General features: G+C 42.0%; 1 protein-coding gene across 2 annotated transcripts in view; it reads right to left on the bottom strand.

Moving 5' to 3' along the window:
* cdk17 (cyclin dependent kinase 17) overlaps positions 1–23,552 on the bottom strand; it is a 46,372-nt gene that overhangs the window by 8,536 nt on the left and 14,284 nt on the right. The window contains exons 2-8 of one of the 2 annotated variants that reach the window (XM_069156586.1): positions 16,736–16,880; positions 12,314–12,478; positions 5,935–6,068; positions 2,684–2,809; positions 1,350–1,406; positions 1,132–1,246; positions 121–215 (exon numbers count right to left, since the gene is read on the bottom strand). In XM_069156586.1, coding sequence (XP_069012687.1) covers positions 121–215; positions 1,132–1,246; positions 1,350–1,406; positions 2,684–2,809; positions 5,935–6,068; positions 12,314–12,478; positions 16,736–16,862 — 819 coding nt within the window. In that variant the 5' untranslated portion in view covers positions 16,863–16,880. The remainder of the gene's footprint in view (positions 1–120; positions 216–1,131; positions 1,247–1,349; positions 1,407–2,683; positions 2,810–5,934; positions 6,069–12,313; positions 12,479–16,735; positions 16,881–23,552) is intronic. The other variant, XM_069156587.1, reaches the window with a different exon arrangement.

Below are 23,552 nucleotides of genomic sequence, written 5' to 3'. Positions count from 1 at the left end.
ATCATCTAAATGCTAATGTGTGCTCATATCCAGCTCTTTCTTTTATATTAAACTTGTTCCTTGTCTCATTGTGTGTGCAACAAGGACCATCACGCTTTGAGAACATGGAGGGAGAATTACCAGGTACTCAAAGACGAGCGTGAGGCTCTTGTCAGTGTGGACGATGTCGTGTAATGTCACGATGTTGGCGTGTTTCAGGTCCTTCAGTAACGACACTGCAGAGACAGACGGACGATCACATGAAGAAGAACACATGTAATGACTGCAGGCAAAACACCAATTGAAACAGTCACAAAAATGATTTTTGAAAAGGGAGTTTTTTTCAAATAAGGTTTTTCAAATGTTTGAGCTTTACAAATAAAATGTATTTTCAGGTGTAACATTTAAAAATTTGATAAATAAATTAATAAAACTAAAAACTGCAAGGTACTTCCAGTGTCAACTGATAAAACATTGTTTTGGTAAACTCTTACTTTAAACACTTCACAAGAAAATGTGATGAATGCCGACTGAGCTCCAATATGTGATCATAATAATAATTCTAAAAATAATTTATTTATATAGCACTTTTCTTAACTTACGTTACAAAGTGCTTTTACATAAAAACAAAACCAACCCATAAAATCAAATAAGCTTTAAAATCCAGCAACAGAGTGATCGTAGAAAGTAAAACAATGACTGTAAGATAAACCATAAAACAAATAAAACAGTTAACACATGAAAAGAAATCAAACAGGATCACTAAAATCAAACACAATCAGAAAAGGCTCGTCGATTAAAGTATTTTTTTAAGAAGAGATCACTAACTCTGCAGCCTTTTCTTTCCTCAGGCAGCTCATTCTATAACTTAATGGCTCTGACAGCAAAAGCTTTGTGATTTTTAGTTTTCATCTGGACTTGGAAGTCTTTTATCTGAAGATCTCAGGCTACATACAGGCCAGTACGTAACAGTGAGGTCAGATAACTAGGACGGACGGAGGCCTGAAGAGTCTTAAAAGTCAACAATAAAATCTGAAAATCAATTCTAAAACATGCTGGGAGCCAGTGCAAGGAGGCTGATTATCAAACATATCAGTCAGTAATAGTAGTATAAAATTATTCCCCTTTCCAAAGGACACAAAAACTGCTCACCTTCCCTGATGGCGGTGCACGGGGCTCCTTCCTCGTGCTCCAGCCGGATCTCCTTCAGCGCCACCAGGTTGTCCGTCAGCTTGCTGCGTCCTTTAAACACTGTGGCGTACGTTCCCTAAATGCAACACAGCATCTTGTTTTTAATGTTAATGGAAGGAAGTTGAGTTGTGAAGCATATTTCTATGGTTATTGGCGATGGGATTTTAAGCCTTCCTCACCTCTCCCAGCTTGTCCAGCTTAATGTACGTCTCCAACTTGCCAAAACCAATCTCCGACTGAGGAAGAGACAAAGGACACAGTCAGGATTAAACATAAATGAAGTTACAGCTCCACTAATTTAAAGACCACAGTTAATTTAGGAGTCAGCTAAATCAGTTGTCTTCCTGCAGCATCAGTAAATCTTACTCTAACAGACTTGCATTCAGGAAGGTGAAGAAGCCCCAAACCTTCAGATGGCCTTCAACGCAAACTCAAAAAATAAAAGCCGTTTCATTCTGGTAAAAAGTTTTTTTTTTACGGTTGCTGTCTCTGTGCCTGATATAAAAAGGTAAAGGACTTCTTCTATGATGGATTTCTTTGCATATAAGTGTTGAACAATAGTTCAAAAAAAGCACCTCCAGGCTGTCTCGCTCTTTATTTCAAAGGGACACATGTGCGCTCAGTGGTTTGGATCAAAGGTTTTAATTACATTTTTTAATTTTCATTTAAAAAGTATCTTACAAACGTAAACACCCGACTGACACAATTAGTGACAAAAATCACACTTCTCCTCAAACTCATAACTCAGTCAAATATGAACACAGATTTGAGACACATACTTTCAGTGATTTTCACTTACCAATGATCATTATTTCTAATATTGTTCTTACATTATTCCTACAAAGGAATCAGGTTAAAGTAGAAGTTTCACAGGAGAAACTCTCCTTCATCACTCCAGTATGCACGTAAGAATCATCTGTTTTCAAGTTTTCAGTACATCAACAAGTACATTTCAAACAGGCACTGGGTTAGGGTTAGGCTAACTCACTGACTCCATGGCAACGTTATACCAAACTGTTTACCAAAAGCATTGTGGAAACTGTCCCCCCATGAAAGCAGGCCCGGTGTCTGAGGGGGAGCCCACAGAGCAACGCATTCAAAAACTCAGTTTTACATCAAGAAACATTTCCTGGTATCACTCCGTATATCAGCGGCTGGAAATATGTGGAGATGACATCACGTCTTCTGTGATTGGCCAGGACATGATAGGCCAAAAGAAAAACATACTTATTATCATTTAATCTTTTAGGATGAACATCAACCTTTTTAAACTTATAAAACATGTAAATCTCTTTGTCAGAAACAGTCTGCAACAAAGCAGCAGAATCATGTACAGCAGAGTATTATGGTCTAATTTGGGCTAAAAGCGGGAGGTGACGCCACATTAATCTGTCCTCGGGCTCACACTGGGCCAGTTGCCATGGAAACCGGCACAAGAGGGAGTCTGGGAACAGGACTGCGAGAGCCGCAGAGCAATAAAGGAACGGAGACGCAAACACGCAGACAAACTTACCAGCGAGGCTCGGCGGGAGCGTCGGCTGAGCGGCTGGTCGAACGGCGGGCTGCTGAGCTGCAATTTCTCCAGGTAACCGTCGGGGATTCGGATGTCAGCAGGCAGCGACAGACGCTTGTTGAGGTCCTAAAACACACACATATGAAGAAACGTTAGATTAGCTTTCGATTTTACATTCCTGTCGAGGCTGTGGAGTTTATTTGGGTGACAAGTTAGCACAAAAGGGATGACCCAGAGCCCAAATATCACCATAGCAACATGAAATTGTTAAACTTTGATATACACCGCCAGTTATTCACATGGCTGTGAGCTACTGCTGCTTTCATGCAATCTGCTCACAGCACATTCACATTGAGAGAAAAATATAGCGATACATGCCGAGTGTCTACAAGAAGTGTGTTCAACAGCAGGCAGCACAACACAATGTAGGTTACACACACACACACACACACACACACACACACACACACACACACACACCTGCATTAACGTTTACAGCTCATATACTCAGGCTGCGCTCACACTGCCGGCTGTCAGTGCTCCGCGGCTCACATCTTATTATTGTGGATGTCAGATCGTATCTATTCTCGGATCAAAGTAACACATCTGACAGTAATGAACTTACATAATACTGACTGATGTGGGACAATAATAAAAAGAAAAAAGACTGGAGTGGATTAAAAATACAGCGAGAGGAGACGTCACACCTGCTTGGTTATCATGTGTGCTTTAAAGTTTTGGCCTCTCCACAAATACCATCAACCCATTCTGTCAGGACTGAAGCTCTTTGTCCTCTGTGCTGCTCGGAGGACAGTTATGACATCTGAGTTTAAATAAAAGCTTGATTGTGTTCAACATATCCGTGTCGTGAAGTTGGAAAAGGATCGTATTATATAATGTGGCCTTCACTTTGTGTAAAGTGGTGTTTCAAGACCCTTTGAGTCATGTCAGTACAGCTGAGCATTACTTATTTCTATTTCCTACAGACTCACATTGTTCCATCAGTTTGTGAAGCACTTTGTCAAAACTTGAGTAAACACTTGAATATTGGGATGAAATTCTCATAATTGTTCAAGTTGCTTATAAACAAAAAATGATACATTCTCAGAGTCCATCTTCTCAAATGTAAAGACCTGCTGCTCGGCTTCATTTCTATTATTTATAATTGTGTATATTTGAGTCTAGAACTGCTGATCAGACAAAACAAGCAGTCTGAGTGGGGTCTCATTTTTAAATGTATTTTTACTATTTGTTAATATGGTACTTGTGCTTTGAAACAGATACGAAAAAAAAAAAATTCTTATTTTCATATTTTCATGAAGGAATATAAACAAATATTTTTACAAAAGCACCTTCAGTCAACAGGTGGAAAAAATATATTGATCACAGTTCACAGAAATCCATGCTGGCATGGTTGTACTGTGGAGGTCCATGCTGCGTCTCACAATGTTTGAAAATCTTTTGTATTCTTGACATACCATACTTACATGCCATACTTGTAAACCAGATTATCAGAGTGTCATGCCTGATTTCCAGTGTGGTAATATCAATGGAGTGGAAACAATGTAAAGTGAAATGTTATAGCACTGAGATGAAGGACTTCTGGGACTCAAGCGTTGCAAGACTTCAATAATACCTTTGCAGCACATTTTAACTTCATTAGCCCCTGCTAGAAAATAGCCTTAAAGCATGAATTACATTTTTTTTTGTTTCATTATTTTAAGTTTGTTGTTGTTGTCATCTGGCTCCGTAAACTATACAAAAAAATGGATTCAAGACAGATTTTTAGAGGACAAACTTGGAGTCGGTACACAGCTCAAAAATGGAGAAGTAATTGTTTTTGTATCACTGCGTAAAAGGACGCTTTGCTCTGAACGTCTTACTGACAGTTTCATTCACCTCCAGCAGCGTCAACAGCTCATGTTACAGAACTTACATGTATGTATGTGTGTGTGTGTGAGGGGGGGGGGGGGGGGGGGGTGGAGTTAACATCACCCAGGGATGTTAAGATGGGTTCTGCCATGTATGCCTGTCTGCCAGCAGGGGGCAGGAGTCCTCCAGCCTGAGATGCTGGTCCCTTTCAAAATAAAACGTAATCATATACAAAATTTCTTGAGCATTTATTGTCGGGTGAACGTCACACATTTAAGGTAGGTAAGGTCCAAATTTAGCATCATTTTATTTGCAGGGCAGAGGTTTACCACCTCTACTGGTTTATATAATCACTAGTTGGTGACAATAAAACAGCAGACAGGGCAATTAACTGCTGCTCGGAGCAAAAGTGTTGAAATTCAAAGAAAAAAGGCTGCGAAATTAGAAAGTAGCATGAAAAAACATCCTCTGACAATCATGAGGTCTTCTCTCATTTATCCCTTTCATTTTGTATTTGCTGAGCTTGTATAAGAGACTGACTCTGGTGCACCCTGTGGGCCACGGAGGCCCATTCATCATCCTTGACCTAGTGAGCACTTCAGGCTTTTTCCTGTTGATAAAAAACTGAACGGTTTTTGGTTCAAAAAGAGGATGTGGCAAAGCCTAAAAGTATGATGCTAACATGGAGATAACAGCAGAGAGTCGATGCCGCATTGCCAGCAGCACAACTCTGACAAAAAAACTCATGATTGATTCTTTGTTGGCCGTTACGGAAATGTTTCATCTATATTTCATGTTTCATGAAATATGGTAAAGTTCAGGGAAAATTAAATATAATCAATAGTTTAATTTGAAGTGTTCTCGTGCAGAGCTGACACACTGTGATGTCAGGTCGGTTTTTAAAAGCTAACATGCTTTAAAATGTTGCACCTTCATTATATTCATCTTAAGAGGAACAAAGGAGACTCGAGGCTCTCGAGTGGAGACGGCTGACATGAAGAAAATCACTGTGGTTACAGCTCACATTATCACGTCTCTTTACCAGCTTCTGTTCTGGTCCTCAGGGAGAAGAAGTGCTATCAGTACCATGACGCCCAGACTCAGAAAGCCCATTAGCAGACGAACCATCCGGCCCAACACCCCCGACACCCTCGACAACCCCGACACCCCCGACAGCCACCCCACCCCAGCCCACCCCGGACCCTAACGAGGCCGAGGAGGTGAAGAGCAGAAGGAGAGGAGGGGGCGTGAAGGGGGGAATGTAGACTCGCACTATCACGATAATTTTGGTGCAGCGTGTGCTTGTGTGCGTGTGCGTGTGTGTGTGTGTGTGTGTGTGTGTGCGTGCGTGCGTGCGTGCGTGCGTGTGTGTGTCTCACCTCCATGGAGATTCGTCGGTGGATTCGGTTCCTCAGACAGACGCCGGTTGGAGACTGAACCTCGTCTGAAGACGTTCCTGATGCCTGGTCGCTCTCGCCGTCAGAACCCATCTTCAGGTTTTCATGCACGATGTCTGAAAAGATAAGAATAATTCATCAAAATGTGTTCGCTCAATTAGGTACGGCATTAGCCTTAGGCATTAGATCAAATTGTAATAAGGGACATATAAAAGTGTCCCTTATGACATTTCAGATGTGGTCCAGTCTGCCTAATGATAGATTTGGTAGTTTGTAGAACTGATTAGAGCCACAAGTACTGACAACTTTGATTATTGGTTCATCGCTTGATTATTCTTTAATCTAGTTGAACAATAAATATCAAAACTTCTTAAAGGATGGGTTAAAAGCATGAAATGTATAAATCTTAAAACAATAGTCATGCACTTATGAACAATGCAGAGATCCCTCCTTAATATACTTTTATTGTAAGATTTAGGGACATAAGCCAGTCCTCATTAGTGGAGTTGTGAAACTTCCAATAGTTAGACTTAGGTAATGACTTCACATTGTTTTTTTTTATGGTCCATAGCAAAACATATTCAATTTTCAAGCATATAAAACAAAAGACGAGTAACTAATCTTCCCATTTGAGAAGCTGGAACCAGACACAGTTTGACATTTTGTTTGATAAATGTCTAAAATAATAACTTGTTGTAGACTTTGAACCTGATCAACGCTGTTTCGGTTGACTCTGGGAAGCTGAAATGATCAGATGTCACAACTGTACCGTGGCATTCAGTTGTCATTTTACTGGTGTATTAAGTCAGTGGTTCCCACACAGAGGGGTGGCGGCGCTGCAAGGGAGACAGCTGAGACAGCAAAAACAGAAGACGGACAGTATTTGCAGGGAGGAACAGAAGAGCTGCAGTCTTCTTCAGACAAACACATCGTCGACGCGAACTAAAGTCTATTTTGAGGCTAAGTGTCAATACAGCAGGTGAATTTGGTTTCTTCAGGCAAAGTTTAACGTCTCAAGAAACTTCAGAGGAGCCGTGAACGAAAACGTCTGGGAAGCAGTGGATTCAGTGATGAATAAAACATTCTGGGGATGAACAAATGTGCACTTCAGAAACACCTCTGGTCCAGAAAATGCATTTCCCTATGCAGACTTTATAAAGGTTAAAAAAAAAAAAAAAAAAAAAAAAAAAAGCATCTTCATCCACCTCCTCTCAGACCCTTGTAATCCCAGAGGCCAAAGATTAAACACCACTTCGTTCCGGGCAGTAAACACAGCAAGGAGTTTAAACGTGCTGATGTACAAACCACATGCTCACCTCTCTCCTCCACACACGTGCTCAAATGCACACGCAGTTAATGAGTAGCCACGGTTCAGTAGCTCTCCGTCATCAGAGTGTCGGCACCTCCGACCGCGCAGCCTGTCATCAAATGTGAAGGCTCAGAGCGGAGAAACGGGAGGAGAAAGAAACCGATGGGAGGTTTCTGTTGGTGGAGATTAACTGTGTGCAAATATTTCAAACAGGATAATTATTTCTTAATGTCTTACAATTATGATCCTGACAGCTGTTAGTCTAGATTTTAAGAACAAACTGCTGCAGATTTGCACCCCAGCAGAGCTCTTAATCTGTTCATCGGCCTTATTGATGAGCGTTACTTTGCTGCGCAGACAGAATCTAAACGCATATAAAGGACGTCAATCTGTGATCATGAATCATTAATAAACAAAGTCTCCTCACATTTTTGGAAAATGATTCACTTTTAGAAACGTAAATACTTTCAGACCGGACCTACTCTGCTCTGCTCATCACTCTGATGTGAAGGTTCACGCCTCCTTCTCCATCTGAATTCTGGTTTTGGTGATAATAGAATATAGAAATATAGTATACAGAAAATATAACAGTTTCTCTGCAATTAAAGGAGCAGTTTGTAGGATTTAGTGGCAGATTACAACCAACTCCCTCACCCTTCAATCACGCAAGAGACTCTATACTGGCTGGGAAACACAAAAAAAGCAACAAGCCCTCTAGAATCAGTGTTTGGTTTGTCCCTTCTGGGCTACTGTAGAAACATGGAAGTACAACATGGCGCCCTCCGTTGAAGAGGACCCGCTCCCTATATAGATACGAAGGACTCATTCTAAGGTAATGAAAACACACAATTCTTAGTTTCAGGTGATTACACACTAATAAAAACATAATAATCGACATGATATTCCGTTTCTGCCAACAGACACCACTCAATCCTACACAATGAACATTTAATGCTGCTGCTTTAAAAGAAATAGAGAAGCAAACAGACAGAATAAAGAGGAGATGTGAGAAAGAGGTTTTTTTTTTGTTGACCGAGAAGCGAAAGCCAGGAGAGGGTGAGGCAGGAAAAAGAGGGAAGAACGGGAAACTTGTAGGATTTCCATCCGGAGGAGGAGACGGATGACTTGTCTTTTTTCCAACACTCTTTCTCCATCTTTGTTTCTACAACCAGTCTTCTCCAGCTGCCTTTGGCATCAATCACGAGTGCACACAATGTTTGTTAAAAACCATGTTTACACTCACATCAGAGTTATCAACCGGTCGCCTCCTGACAATACAACTGTATTTTAGCCTGTTAGCCAAGTCCCACATTACAGACACTCACACCTCCAGTCTACTGTGGACCGTATGGTTATAACTGATACAAAACAAGAAAATTATTTATTTCGGAGTAAAATTAAATACCATAAAATATCATTTTATATAAATATCACCCACCCAGTCAGAGTTTTTTTCTTGTATATTTTCACAGACCTGACAGCCAACAAATAAAAACAATGCCTTTTTGATTGTTGTTGACTTTACAGACAGCAACAAAGTTCCCTTAAGATTTGATATGATTATTATGATATAACAACAGAGAAGAACAAAATTCACGATAATAACATTTCAGCGAGTCTGGACGACCTGAATAAAAAAACTCTGGTGTCATGGACTGAGTTTCCCACAGGTGGAGAATTTACTTGCGGTGGCACAGCGAGTGGTCGACGTTCATGCAGAGACTCGTGCAGTTCAGTGTAACTCAGATTATTTACCGCTGCTACAATCTACACACGTCCTCTGAACGCCTCACGTGCAGGGTTTCACTGGCGAGGCAGCTGCGCACAAAGAAGCACCTCGTCACCACTGCAGCTTGACCGAGACCTCGTTCACACCTTCGGTACATTTCATGACACAGAGGACCCTCTTTTGCAGGGAAAAAAGCAAACTGTACAAAACATATCAGAGTTGCCGTTTTCAACCCAGGAACAAGTCCCTCTTTCTTTCTGCAGTTTCTCTAGCCGACATTTTTCGAATACCGTGAAGTTGCAGCATGATATAACTGTGATTGGCCACGGTGAAAACATTTATCTTGGGCCCCTCTGCTGAGCCCCGACGGCCCCTAAACGCCCCACATATCACAAAATGACAGGGTCATTGGACAACCAAATTAGCCAGTTGCTGACCTATCAACTTGCCCTGCGTGACGTTTTACTGGTCGAACTCTGTAGTTTTCTTCCTCATGGCTGCGACACTTTCCTCCTCCTAACCTACTTACTGCTTCCTTATAAGCACCCTGCAAAACAAACCCTTCTTGTCCCACTTTTCCTTCAACATGTCTCCTCTGGAAACCTTCCACATGACCTCTCCTCTCCGTTTCTGTCACTCATTTACATCCTTCTTCTTCAAAAATAAATTTCTTTCACTTCCCACTTTGGCCTTTCATTACATTTTACTCGATATATATATATATATTTTTTTTTTCTCCCATTTTCTTTTCTCTTTCGTTTGCAAGGTTTTCGTGGGCAGCGGCTCCTCTGACTCCCGTTCCATTGCTTCAACACATTCCTATGCTACCTGCCCGTTTCTAACGTGTGTGCCTCTTCCTCATGTCCTACTTTTTTTTTCCCCTTTCAACCTCCTTTTACTTTCACACACCTCTCCATTGTCTCCTGCTATTCTCTCCAAAAACGCAAATTGTTCTTCTCAATAATATTATCACTTTCTCCCATCACTCCCATCATTCCTTCACTTCCCACCAGCCAAGTCTAATACTTTGTCTTCAAACCCAGACAAAATCTGATTTCTAATCTCCCTTCCAGTGTTTTCTTTTGGGGTTTACACGCCTCTTATCTCCTTTTGCCTCATCCAATCGTTCTCCGAAAAACCTTGACTGATTTCATTCCTCATTCATTTTGGATCTTTCTTTCCTAAACATCTCCACACATCCCCCCCCCCCCCCCCCCCCCCGCTACAGTTTTATTTATGAAATCTCTCTCCCTCTTTATTGCATTTCACTTTGCCTTCGTTCTTTGTACCGGCGTTAGCAGCTTTGCTAATTACCCCACAGTGTAGCAGCGCTATGTGGTACGTCAATGTCCTACTTAACTGTCCTGTTTTTAGATCCAAGTCCAACTATCTAGGCCAAGGTCCAGTGAGGCTCAACAGGTCCTCTAGGGTTCCACTGTCTACAAACACGAGCTCAGAGACGCACCAACAGAAACCTGCAGCTGTAAAATTTCCAACATTGTGTGGACCAGATTGTTTGGACAGATAATGGTTATTGCTGCGTGGCCATGTGGAGATTAAAAAAGAAAATCTGTCAAACAATGTTAGTCTGAGGTGTAAGGCAACATCTGTCTGGTACAGGGAAGTGATCATAAAGGCCGTCAGTACCATTTCATGAAAACAAACAAGCTGAAAACAACAAACTTTGAAATTAATTATTTGCAAGTCTAAGAGCCTGCAGCCATGCTCACCGGCTTTGAGCTAAATGCTAACATCAGTGAGCTAACATTTTCACCACCACAACAACAACAACAACAACAACGTTTAGCAGGTAATATCCACCATGTTCGCCACCTTATTTTAGCATGCTAACATCATGCAGTTAGTTTTGTGGATTTTTGGTCACAAATTAAAGAACTGAGGAAATTCATATTTCAACGTAATGATGGTGCTCCATAAAAAGTCAAAGGACTCTGAAAGCCATTACAATTCATCCTGAGTGGGACATAAGTGTCTGATCTAAATGTCACGGCAATCCATCCCATAGTTAAGACAATTTACTCTGAACCGTCAACTTCAACCCCATCGAGGCTCCAGGTGAAAGGTCAGGATGGAGACCAAAGTCATTTGGAGGTCATCGTCTGGGAAGCCTGAACCTCTTCGCAGAGAACATGTTGAGATATTTCACTGAATAAGGGGAAATGGAACCTCAGAAAATTGTTGGTGCAACCGGAGATGAAAAGTCACAGACTTCACTTGACATGGTTTCACCTTCTAGGGATGTAAAGTGCGGGAACCTTTGAAGGAAAACCCAAACAGTCATTTATAGTTGAGATATTTTAGTCTAGAAGAAAGTGGTGGACCGACAAACAAATGGAAAGTGGCATATAAAAAATGTATTCAATCTGAGCTTCAAACAACTCTCTGTATCTGCAGTCTATGTTCTGTTACAAGACCCTCTGTCTTTAGTTTCTATCTTCTTGGCTCCACAACAACAAAGTAAAGCCTCATAGCTGTGTTGAGTTTTGTGTTGTAGAAGTCCAGATAGGCAATCCTCACACCGCTTTTTTTCAACCGAACTATTGTCTCCCAATAATCAGTGAAACGTTTCGTCTTTAAAACCTTAAAATCAGTATTTCTTCAATTTCACTGTAACCTCTTGAAGTACTTTGTTTTGTTTGGCCAATAGTCCCAAACCTAAAGTTACATAATACAAAGAAAATGATCAGAATTAAGAAGCTGTGACTCCGGATGAGTCCTCAATAACCTGTAAAGTCGCTGTGATGCTGAAGACAGAATCCCAGCCAAGAGATTAAAACATGACGACTGCTTGTCTAAATGTCAGCTGCTGCACTACACCATCTTATTCTCGGCTGCTTCAAGATGCTGGCACATGTTGATACCCCAGGGCACTCGGTGTCTTTGTCCCGTGAATCATCTCGTTGCCCCGTGGGCTGTCCCGACCCCCGGCTTGAAATCTGCTGCTGCTTTGAATCATCTCGACTTCGTCTCCCTCACAGGATGAGACTCGCTGCTGCAGATCGACTGTGACAAATCAGTTCACCGGCGACGCCGCATCACATTTAACTGAGTCCATCCATCCAGCTGTCACTCCGGTGAAAAGCAGCCCCGCTGAGGGCGAGGAGAGGAGATGGCTCATGGGAACGTCGGCCAGTTGCCCTGGTGAGAGTGTGCTGGTGAATGTGAGGAAGGAGGATGGAAGTCTCAGGATCGTGACACGTTTCCTGTTTGTTCCTGGATGCCATCTGCTCTCCTACTACTCACTTCCTTCCATGTGTCCGTGTGCGTGCGTTTGCGTGTGTTTGCGTGTGTGTGTGTCTCACCCAGGCGGCTGCCGTTGCGTGGCATGGACATGAAGGACCCGAGGGTGCCGCCGATGACGCTGTGTGGCCGACGCAAGGGCGGCTTCTTGAAGGAGCCGGTGTACTGGTGCAGGAAGGAGTGCATGCTGTGGGAGGTGGGCGGGCGGCCGTTCCTCATGAAGGGCTCTGAAACGCAACAAAAGTGCTGTTATTTCTGCTTTTATGTAAATCAGATGCTCCGCAGTAGCAGCACTTATCTTCTTCAACTCTTTGTACTGCGTTCTTCATTTGTGAGATGCAGAGATGTGTTGAAACCGACAGAACAATATTTAACACTTATGTCAAAGCCCAGACATTTAAGAAAAAAAACAACAACCGTCGGGCTCAGTTATATAAACGGGATATCAAATATTCTCCAAAGTTACGTAATGTTGCAATAACGTAGGTGTGCAGAGCTGAACTTTTTTTTTGCATGCAGCACTTGTGCCTTTGAGGTGGATAGTTTTGTAGCAGAGGCCACAAAAACTGTAGCCCGAGTATAAAAATGTCTGCCACTAAAACAAACAAGAGTAGCGCAGCTCTTCACTTAAACAGGTACGTGACAAGCAAAGGATAATGTTGCATTCAGGGCACATAAAATCCAAATCTCAACAAGAAATGTTTTCAGACAAACATGTTCTTTGTTGACCCAATAATTGTAGTAATTTATTGCTGGGACATGAGAACTGTGTACAAAACATTAACGCATTACGCTTCAAATGAGCAGAGCAGCAGAGCAGTTATCAATATTAACATAAAATGCGTGTAAATAACTAATGAGAAATTAAAACCAGACAAAAAAACTAGAATTTAAAACATTTCTTTGTTGTTTACCGGAATGAAACGGTTTCAAGTCAACACATTTGGTCGAGCACTTTATTTTCTCTTCACAGACTCGCTGAGGAAACGACATAAAGGCAACCACATAGAAATTATGACATCATACCCGTGCAATTGTGGGAATTGGTGTTGGAAATATGGACTCTATGCAGCCAGGAAAGTTATTTCTAATTGCATGAGCGACTACAACGACCAAGTACAACAGCAATGTGACATCAATTTACCTCAAACACTGACAAACACCCCGTGACCCTGTTCAGGATAAAGCGGGTATAGATAATGGATGGCTGGACTAACAAACACTCACACACTGTACAACTGTATCTGGTGTTTCCCACAAGGTTGAGATTGTCCTTGTGGCGGTGGGTGGAGCAGTGTTAGCAGAGACTCGTGTAGTTTAGAGGGGGAGAGGGGAACCCAGGTAACTTTCTGGAGCAACAAATTACAGACTTTCCCTAAACGCCTCACATGCAGGTTTTCAGTAGACACTCGCTGGGTAGCACGGAGAAGCCTCTAGTCTCTGCTCAGTAGAGCAGGGAACACGAAACTCATGAGTGATCAAACATTTGGTCAAAAAGAGTGAAATAAGGTGTTCTAATGAGATGTTTACTAAGTTGAAAGCGAATGATTTTTTTCTACCTGGGATAGCTGGTATTACACGGGTGATGTTCATTCATCGCACAGACCGATTTTTTTTTCCACGACATGTACGACGTTATATAAACTGTACAGCTGCGTTGTGTAAAACAAGGTATTCAAACCGATGTTGAGCAGAGAAAACGCGATTCTAACTTTTTTGTTATGTAAGAAAAAAGCGAACAGTTTGTCATTTTAGGAAATGTGCTTCATCCCTTATCAAGAGTTTGATAAGAAACTCGATACCACACCGCTGGACAAAGGCGACTATTTGTTTACAATGCTTCCATTGTTTGTGGGAAACTAAGCCAACAACCAGCTAAGTGTTAAACTAATCTAAGAGTGGTGTAGAAACTCTTGGAGAGGAAACAAATGTGTTTCCTAGCATGTCAAATTATTTCTTTGAGTGGAAATGTATCAGCAGAAAATGGACAAGAACTGGAGCTGGAACACTGATAGCCAAAAGCCAAGTATGTAAGTCTGCTGACAAACAAGACATGAGCTTCACTCATGGGCATCAATTAGCAATCAAATTTCCAATGCTGGTCTCTAAGGAAACCCTGTATGCAAATATCACAACCCAGTGTTTGCCTGTGGGTTGTAAAACTGCAGAGTGGCTGAGAGTCCAGCGACATCTGTACAACAAGGTCACACAGTAAATCAGTGCATGCTAAACGCATGAGACAGGCCACGTCTGTCGCATCTTGAGGGGTTTATCTTTCTGCTCTCACAAATGTTCTTCACAACATCCAACCTTTAAACTCGGAGCTGACAGACTGCGCTGCGTTCCCAGATGTCAGCCTCACAAATTAACATTGTGCTGCCTTCAGGACCTCGTCAGACATCAGATTTACAAGTTGAGCGTTAAGGAGGAGATCGAAATGTCAGGGGGAGTTAAAGCTGTTTCAGTAACTTAATACTCCTTTAAATGTCCTACAAGCACCTGTGGACTTGATGAGATATAGATTTTCCTGCTCCTCTCTTCTTTAATGAACTCTTCCAACCTTTTTGCTCTTGTGCGTCTGCTATTATGCAGCCCAGAAAAAGGATGGTTCTGAACTCCGACCTCCATCGCTGCCTGCTGCTTGTGGTGTTTGTTGATCCACCAACTGAAGCTTATCCCACAACTGTATTTAATGTGAGTCATTCTGGATAAAGAGCGACAGCCAAATGACTGAAAGGGGAAATCTTCTTTAAAACCTGGATGTGTGTGTTCATTTATTCTGACAGCTGTCAATCACAAGAGGCAGCCAGTCACTTTCATGTATCCGTCAACCCAACAGCTCATCATCGGTGACGCGCTGTGTTGGGGTGCCAAAACAGGCAGAACGTTACATAACGGAGAGGGAATCAAGGGAAGCGTGTTGGCCTGAGTGTGAATGCTTGTTGGTTATAGGATACCTTCTGACCCGCCGCTATCTGTGTGTGTGTGTGTGTGTGTGTGTGTGTGTGTGTGTGTGTGTGTGTGTGTGTGTGTGTGTGTGTGTGTGTGCGTGTGTGTGTGTGTGTGTGTGTGCGTGTGCGTGTGTTGAAGTAGCTCCTCTGCTTCAACTCCCGTTACATAACACGATAGAGAAGTACTGAGTGGAAGTCCATTACAGCTGTTACCAACACACACGCTGAACTGTCTCTCTGTCGTCACTTCATAATTTAAAACCCTCTGAGAGCAGTGAAGAAACAGAAAGCTGTGTGAGCCTGCTGACGGACATGTACAGGAAGAACTGTGAAAATCTGACTGCTGGAATTTCCTTCCCTGGTTGGACTCTGGCACCGATTCTCGCCAAACACTGTTTACTTTTTTCTGCGTGAAATTTGTTTCATTTTAAGGACTGATTTGTCTTATTTGTAGATGTTTCGTAAGTTATTTTGACAGTGTTTGGCTTTTTTTCATTAATTTGAGTTTTATTACAACATACGTTTGATATTTTATTCCCGATTTAAACACAGTTATTTAAACACATTTTATCCTGATTTTGTCACTGATCTATGAAGCATTTTTGACAAATCTTACCAACATTCTCAATAAATTGTAAAACATTTATGGGGCTTTTGACAGATTTTATTTATCTTTTTTAGGGATAGCTCTTTTACAAATGTACTTTTAACAGATTTTACCTTTGGTCTTTTCATTTGAAGCTTGATAAAAGGGGGTCTTTTTGGCATGACCATCAAAATAATAATAAAACATTTTATTTAATGGCACCTTTTATGACTTTCTAGGTTACCTTCAAATCACATCATATCAGTCATAACCCTAACTAACCCAACCAAGAACGCCTCAGATAATATCTACCCAATATATCGAATATCTACCTCCACCAAGGCCAATAATCCACTCTTCTATGATATGCAAATCTGCAAACACTAAATATATCTGGATTTATTTCAAAACTATTAGAGTGATGTCAAAAAGCGCCGGTGCTTCACTGAATCCTCACATCTCAGCTATTAAACCAGTTCTTGCTCTGTCCAATAAAACCCCTGTAACCGAGTGTTTTATTAAGTTTGTGTATCCCAGAGTATTACTGGTACCTGAATGTGGATTTTGATGTGGAGTAATCAGATTTCTTTTGCCACTACTTAACTTTACTGACATCTATTGAATTTTAGGCTGCATTGCTTTTAGTAGGCGAATTGCATCTCACCTCGTTAAGGAAAAAGAAAACTAATCTGTGGATTGGCCCTGTGATTCGGACCCGCTTTAGAATTGAATTAGTTCTTTCTTGGCCAATGCTACATCCTTCCACCAAGTCTCATGAAAATTGAGCTGCAAACAGACAAACAAACCACACTGAAACTAAAACCTCCTTGGTCGAGGTAACTACGGAAAAAATGCAAATAGGTACTTAGTAAAAAATATTATTTTTCAAATTTTACTTCCCAGAGGATTTGAAAAATAAGAATAAATCCAGTAGGTCGAGCTCTCACCGTTGTCCTTGGTGCCGCCGTCCTCGATGGTCATCTGCTCAGCCAGTTCAGACAGAGACTCGTCGATGGTCTGACTGGGACGCAGCGTTAACGACAGACGCTTCTTAATCCTCTTCATCTTCTCCATAGCAGCGCAGTGCACGGCCTGCGGAGCACACAAATACTCAATCAACAGGAATTCAGGTAGACAAATGAATACAAATTTCAGGTTTGTTGTTGTTGTTGTGTGTGCGCATGCACAGCATGGGAGATTACAGGAGCTCCCATAGAGTCAAAAAATATCTCAGCTCATGAATAACGTAAAGATGCTTTTAATCCAATATTCATTCACTCAGCAAATGCTTGAACAGCGCATGAATAAAGGATGAACAGCGCATGAATAAAGGATGAATATCGCAGACTTGAACACAGATGTTTTCACTTGCACACACACATTCACACATTTAAAGAGGGATAAATTAATGACCGCTAATTTAAGGAGGAGCGAGTCAGTTTGCACACACACACACACACACACACACACACACACACACACACACACACACACACGTCTGCCAGCACATGCCAGTGTTGTTCCAGACGAGTGTGTTCGTGTTGACGCAGCAGTCGGCCAGGTCACAGGAAACACCTTGCTCAATCTGCCTCAAACCCGTCCCTGTTCATTGTGTCGCAGTGTTAACGCCCCGCGGTTGTGTGCGAGCATGCGTGCATGCGTGTACGTGCGTGTGTGTGTGTGTGTGTGTGTGTGTGTGTGTGTGTGTGTGTGTGTGTGTGTGTGTGTGTGTGGAAGGGGCATGCTGATTGAGTGGAGGAAATGCAGTGAGGAAGGAGCAGCAGAAATGCCCCGCCCATCCCGCCTGACCCTCTGCAAAAAACAAGCTGACCCCTGCCGTCACCATCCCTTTCCCTCTCTTCGGGTCTCACTCTCTCTCTCTCTCAAGGTCGCTAGCTCCCCTCATACTCATGAGACACCATCTGTCTGCCTGCGCGCGCACACACACACACACACACACACACACACACCTCAGCAATTTGTCATTCGTGACGCTGCGTGGCGAGAATCACTTCATCGATCACTGTTGGCACTTGTGACCGCAAGCTCACACCAACACAACCACAAACTGTTCGTCTGCACACTAAAACACACGTAACGAATCTACAGACGGCTGTTTGTTTGTGTGTGTCCGCGTGTGTGGTTACATGACCTGAATTTCCTCAAAGCAGGCTGTACTTGGTCCAATTAAGGCTACATATAAACAGATACATCTAAAAAAAAAAAATATGTGGCTACCAGGAGAACTTTATATATGCTGGATATATCCCAGGCATCGACCACCGTACGACGCATGTTGTGTGCTGAAGCTGTAAACAACAGAGATCCTCCACTAGAGTGCAACATGTCCGTGAATGACCATTGCGGACTTTGCAGACTTCAGGCTTCCCCGATATTTGCGAGCATTGCCGCAACTGCTCATATCACTTTATCTACCTCGGCTGCTGCTGCCATCGTTTGAACTAGATTTAAAAACAAACGTCAGCGTCATCGCACCGGTTGCTGATTGGTCGGCCCGACACAGCGGCTGAGCAAACCTTCACGCAAACAAGGTTTCCAGACTACAATCAGAGCTGTTAGCTGTAGGTGGCCGGCGCCAGACTACAGTGTTGACTGTAAAAAAGTCAAGTCAGAGAAAGAAAAAAGAAAAAAAAGTTATTTTGGTTTAACTGGCCAAATATTTGTAGATTTCCCATCTTGTCTGAGTATGTTGTCTTATCAGCAGCACTTCTATGTGAGCCGGTAAATCTCGTAACATAGCAGGAGAAAATAAACTACAATCGGGAATACAAACAAAGAAAAACTAAAAAAAATTGAAAAGATGACCATCTCCCACGAGCACCAACATTCACTGAAAAGAGATTATCTGCTCAAAAACATGTTTCTTTTATTCATTACTTAACCATTCAACGTGTTTCAAAACATGTTTTCCACTCTTTGACTCTACAAAATGTGTGTGATGTGCCATCTTTTAACCCGTGTGTGTGATTAGCGCACTTTTGAAGAGGAAGTGTGTCACGCTGGCCCTGGTGGCCATATCGGCATGCAGATCAGATGACGGCACACACACACACACACCACACACACACACACACACACGCACACACGCACACACGCACACACACGCACACGCACACACACACACACACACACACACACAAAGCAATCACACAGTCCAGTAATGGGAAAAAAGCGAAGAAAATTCCACCTAACAAGGCTGCAAAATCAAGCTTGTAAAAATCACAATGCTTGAATAAAATGACTGCATTGGAAAACACTCTCACACACACACACACACACACACACACACACACACACACACACACACACACACACATTCTCTCCCTCATACACACACACTCACAGTATGTGAGATAAGCGCTCTTTGTCTCCCATACAGAGAAGTGTAACAGAGCCGGGTTTTATCTCCGCTGCAAACCAAAACAAAGAGACTCATGTGTGTGTGTGTGTGTGTGTGTGTGTGTGTGTGTGTGTGTGTATTGAAAGTACAACATCTGGCACATATGAATGATATGTGTGTGTGTGTTTGGGGGGGATTTTAACATGGAAAGGAACACAAACAATCTGCCAGCGATAGAGACATTGAAGGAGAACTGAGCCCTCCGACTCGCTTTCTTCCTTTTTCATCATCAGCATCTCCAAAAAAAAAAATCTCTTTTACACACACACACACACACACACACACACACACACACACACACACACACACACACACACACACACACACACACACGTTTTTTTGACCCACATTCCCGACATCCCCCATTCCTCTGCTGCCTCCTGGATGCCTCCCAAGTGCATCCATCCAGGGTAGTCTGGAGGAGGGGACATCAAAGGACGAGGAGGTGGGAGGGGGAGCAGGGGACAAGACCTAATTACCGGTCTAATTATTACACACACACACTCTGCACTAGTCCCACCTCCGTCCCTTGTCTTCCTCGCTTTTCTCACTCCTTCCTCTTCTTGTTTTTTCCCCCCTCTTCTTTTCCCCAACTCCAAAAATCGGAATGAGGTAATGAAATGGAAAATGTGGCTTTGCATTTCATGTCAGAGATGTGGGTGAAAGTGTGGATGTGAAGAGGAGGAGGAAGAGTAGGAGGAGATCGAAGAAGAAGAAGAAGAAGAAGAAGAAGAAGAAGAAGAAGAAGAAGAAGAGTGGGGAGAGAGAAGGAACAGGAGAGAAAGTGAGTTTATTTCAGTGAACGGAGCCATAATGGAGTCTTTGTGTTTGGTTAAGAGGCATGAAATCAGCCCAGTGACTGCAAGCATGTACAGTGCTGCTGAGAGGGACTCGGAGGGGGGGGGGGGGGGGGGGTCGGTCCGGCTTTACTTTCAGTAGCTACAGTTGGTGTTCATAACAGGTTTGGGATTTAAAAGCTTACTAACTTTGCAGGTGACCAATCAGGTGTGAGTGTTGCCCACATCCTGCTGGTCATAAAGTCTGTGTTCCCTTTGTAATTATACAATTTAATCAGTTGTAAAGTAACAGCTCTCCAAATCCAACCTCATCAAGCTGTGCTCCAAAAATATAATGGAGCTTATTCATGGCTGTTAACTATATGTTACCCAAACTGCCCTGGAAGCCTGGAGTTTAAAGGCGCTGACCACAGTGTCTCCGGCTCGAGTCTGACCGAGGGACCTCCTACACTTTTACTGTCATCTCTCCTTTCTGCTCTCCAATATATCCACAAAATACACACACGTTTCAGGCTTTCAGGTAAATGTGTCAGAACCTGTGATTTTCTGTGTTAATTGGGTGTTTAAACCACTAGAGGTAACAAACACCTCGTATTTAGCATTTATTTACAGTGCACCCAAACAGCTGAAAACTCAAAGAAGATTCATCGCATGACGTTGTAAGAGATGTAAGAAAAATATTGGTACACTTAAGTATTGCGATGTTATGTTTTGTGACACGTGACGAAATTGTGGCACTCGGTGGTTCCTTTTGTGTTGTGTAAAAACCATAGACTGTATATAAATATGGACGACATGACAGCTCACGAAGGTTGAAGCCAAAACATCGCAATCGCCCCCTGGTGGCTGGCTGCAGTACAGGTCATAAAGCGTTCTTCCTCCATGACAGGACATGAGCCAAACTAAAACATCAAAGTGCCCCTCAAATAAATTTCCCCCAAATCTGGTTTCTATCGTATTAAGTACTTCTTGATGTTGGTTCATATTTTGGCTTCATTTTTGTACAGTGGGAGGAAGTGGAAATACGAATTTCATCTTTACGTACAGTACAGCCCACGGTTTAAACCCCCGACTGCTGGATAGCAGCGTTGCTGTCCATCTTCAGCCATTTGACTCGTACTCTAACGTAAACAGAGCCAGGAAGTAGCGTTACCGCTAACTTTAGCATTAGCAAACCAAGTTGACTAGTAATGTTCCCACCAATAGCTAAATTCAACAGTAAAATTGCAATATGCCACTTTCCTTACAATATTGCAATACATCACAATCTATACAATCCTCACCGCTGTATTATGATACGTATTGTATCAGCAGATTTAATCCACAGCCCTGCTTGTTGTCCTCATTGTTGACACTGTTTGTTCCCTAATTCAATTGGCCATGACTGAATAAAAAAATAATATTAATAACAAAATAAAATCAGTGTTTGTTTTCGAATCCATAAAGAGTAAAAATAATTTCTTCCAGCTCTTTAGTTTTATTTTACTGTTGAAAGGAATTATAATCCTATTAAAACAATAATAATAATAAAATTCTGTTCTGATGTGCTAGAACAAGTTTTTATTATTATCAAAAGTGACTCTCATCATCTTATGTCAAAACCTTGCTATCCCTGTAATATACTCCACAATAGTTTGTAGAAGTGACAGAATCGGAGCAAAAACTAGAGGAAGCATGAAGAGAGGGAGAGTTGATGGGAAGGTTGAACAGTCGGCAGCACCGACGTCTTCTCCAAAGGAGAACAACAATTGACATTGTTAAAACCATTTCTCAAAATAGACCCTCTCATATGAGAATCACAACCGCTTTAAAATAGACAGAATCATCACTTTCCTTTTAGAGAGCGGGCATGAGGGAGCCGGGACCGAACCGAACCGGACCCGAAGGGAAAGTGATCCCACATGTCAAAAGAGATCTATTTATCAACTCCCGAGTTTTATTTGTGGTTCATTCCTTAAAGATTACAGAGTCATTTAGCGCCTTCAGGTTTGTGGGTCTGATCAGTATTTCCATTCATTTTTGGCTTGGATGTATTTTTCCTCCTCTTGTTAAAAATTAGGACCAATAACAGACTCACACACACCTGGAAAACACACAGACACACACACACACACACACACACACACACACACACACACACACACAGACCACCAAACTAAAAAAGCAGTTGCATCATCATCATCATGTAGCGTCCTTCATGGAGTGCGAGTTGCTGATTCACAACTATCGTGTGCCTGAGAACTTAGTCTGCTCTGTGTCTGGTGTGATTCAGCGTGAATGCTGGATTTAATATCTTCATCTCAACCTCACTGAAGCACAATATGTTCAATAATATCTTCTACCCGGAGTGATGCGTGTTGTCTGCAGTAGAAAGTATGAAAAATCATCAATATGTGTTTTACTGACAGTTCTGACTAATGATCAAACATAATACAGTGATGGGTTATTAAACCTGAAATACTGTGATACTTGTTGAATCGCAGCAGAGTGTTGCTGTAATGATTAGTTTCAGTCACTTTTTTGGAGCTGCACTTTGGATTTGTGTGTTTATGTTGGAGAGCGACGCTCCTGGCTCAGAGAAAACAAACCATGAGGCAGCGTAAATGCTGCTCTTAGAGGATAAACTTGAACAAATCCCACACAAAAAAAATCAAAACCAACAATAACTTTATCACACTATGTACCGCCTGTTCAGAAAAGCATCAATTACCTTTGTAACCAAAGTGGGATAGATTGTTCAAATCCATTTAAAAACACAGCACTGACCAACACAGTTACACCAGCCAACATGTTTCTACATTATCATGAAGGAACGTTACATAAAAGTATTTTTGTTTTCAGCCGATCTCCTTCTGTCAGAAACACTCACCAAAGCACCAAATGTGGATTATTCCCAAACAAATGCCCTGGATGTATTTGCTGTAAACGACAATAGCTTGTTGTTACTTTTAGTCTTGAAAAAAATTACAAAACTACACATTTCTGATGTGTACATACATTTTATAGGGCAGAATTAGCTCAGGTCTTTTGGGAGGGAAAAGTATTACACATTGACACATTGTTGGTTTTGGTCCTTTCATGCAATGTGTTGATAGAAACGTTGAGTAACATCACATTTATTCATTAACGTATCATGAAGGCAGCAGCGAGAACATTCATTTCTGCGTCATCTTCCAGCCTTCAGCTGAAACTAATATTAACTTCACTGTTCTCGATCTCATCTGACTGATCAAACATCCTCCATATCTTCACTATTATATAACAACGCACCGGTTTCACAACGTCGGTTTCATTTTAAAAAGTTGTGAAATAATTTAATTGTCAAGCGACTTCTAACTGCAAACTGACAGACTAGTTTCTCCCACGTTCACGGCCGCCTCGCTGCCCACGCGCAGCACAAATCACAGTTTTTCTATGAAAGATATTAATCAAAACAGTTCAAATGAAAAACTACACATCAGCCAAAAAGAGCTGGAAGGTGAAATCTGACCTCACACAGGTGCTCACTCATAATTTTCCCTCATTTACACGTCTGCTTTTAAGAGA

This window comes from Embiotoca jacksoni, unplaced genomic scaffold (genome assembly GCF_022577435.1).
Source record: "Embiotoca jacksoni isolate LCO1_2020_lvr unplaced genomic scaffold, fEmbJac1.0.p SCAF_21, whole genome shotgun sequence".
In the NCBI taxonomy this organism is placed as follows: domain Eukaryota; kingdom Metazoa; phylum Chordata; class Actinopteri; family Embiotocidae; genus Embiotoca; species Embiotoca jacksoni.
This window is presented reverse-complemented; position numbering and strand designations above follow the sequence as displayed.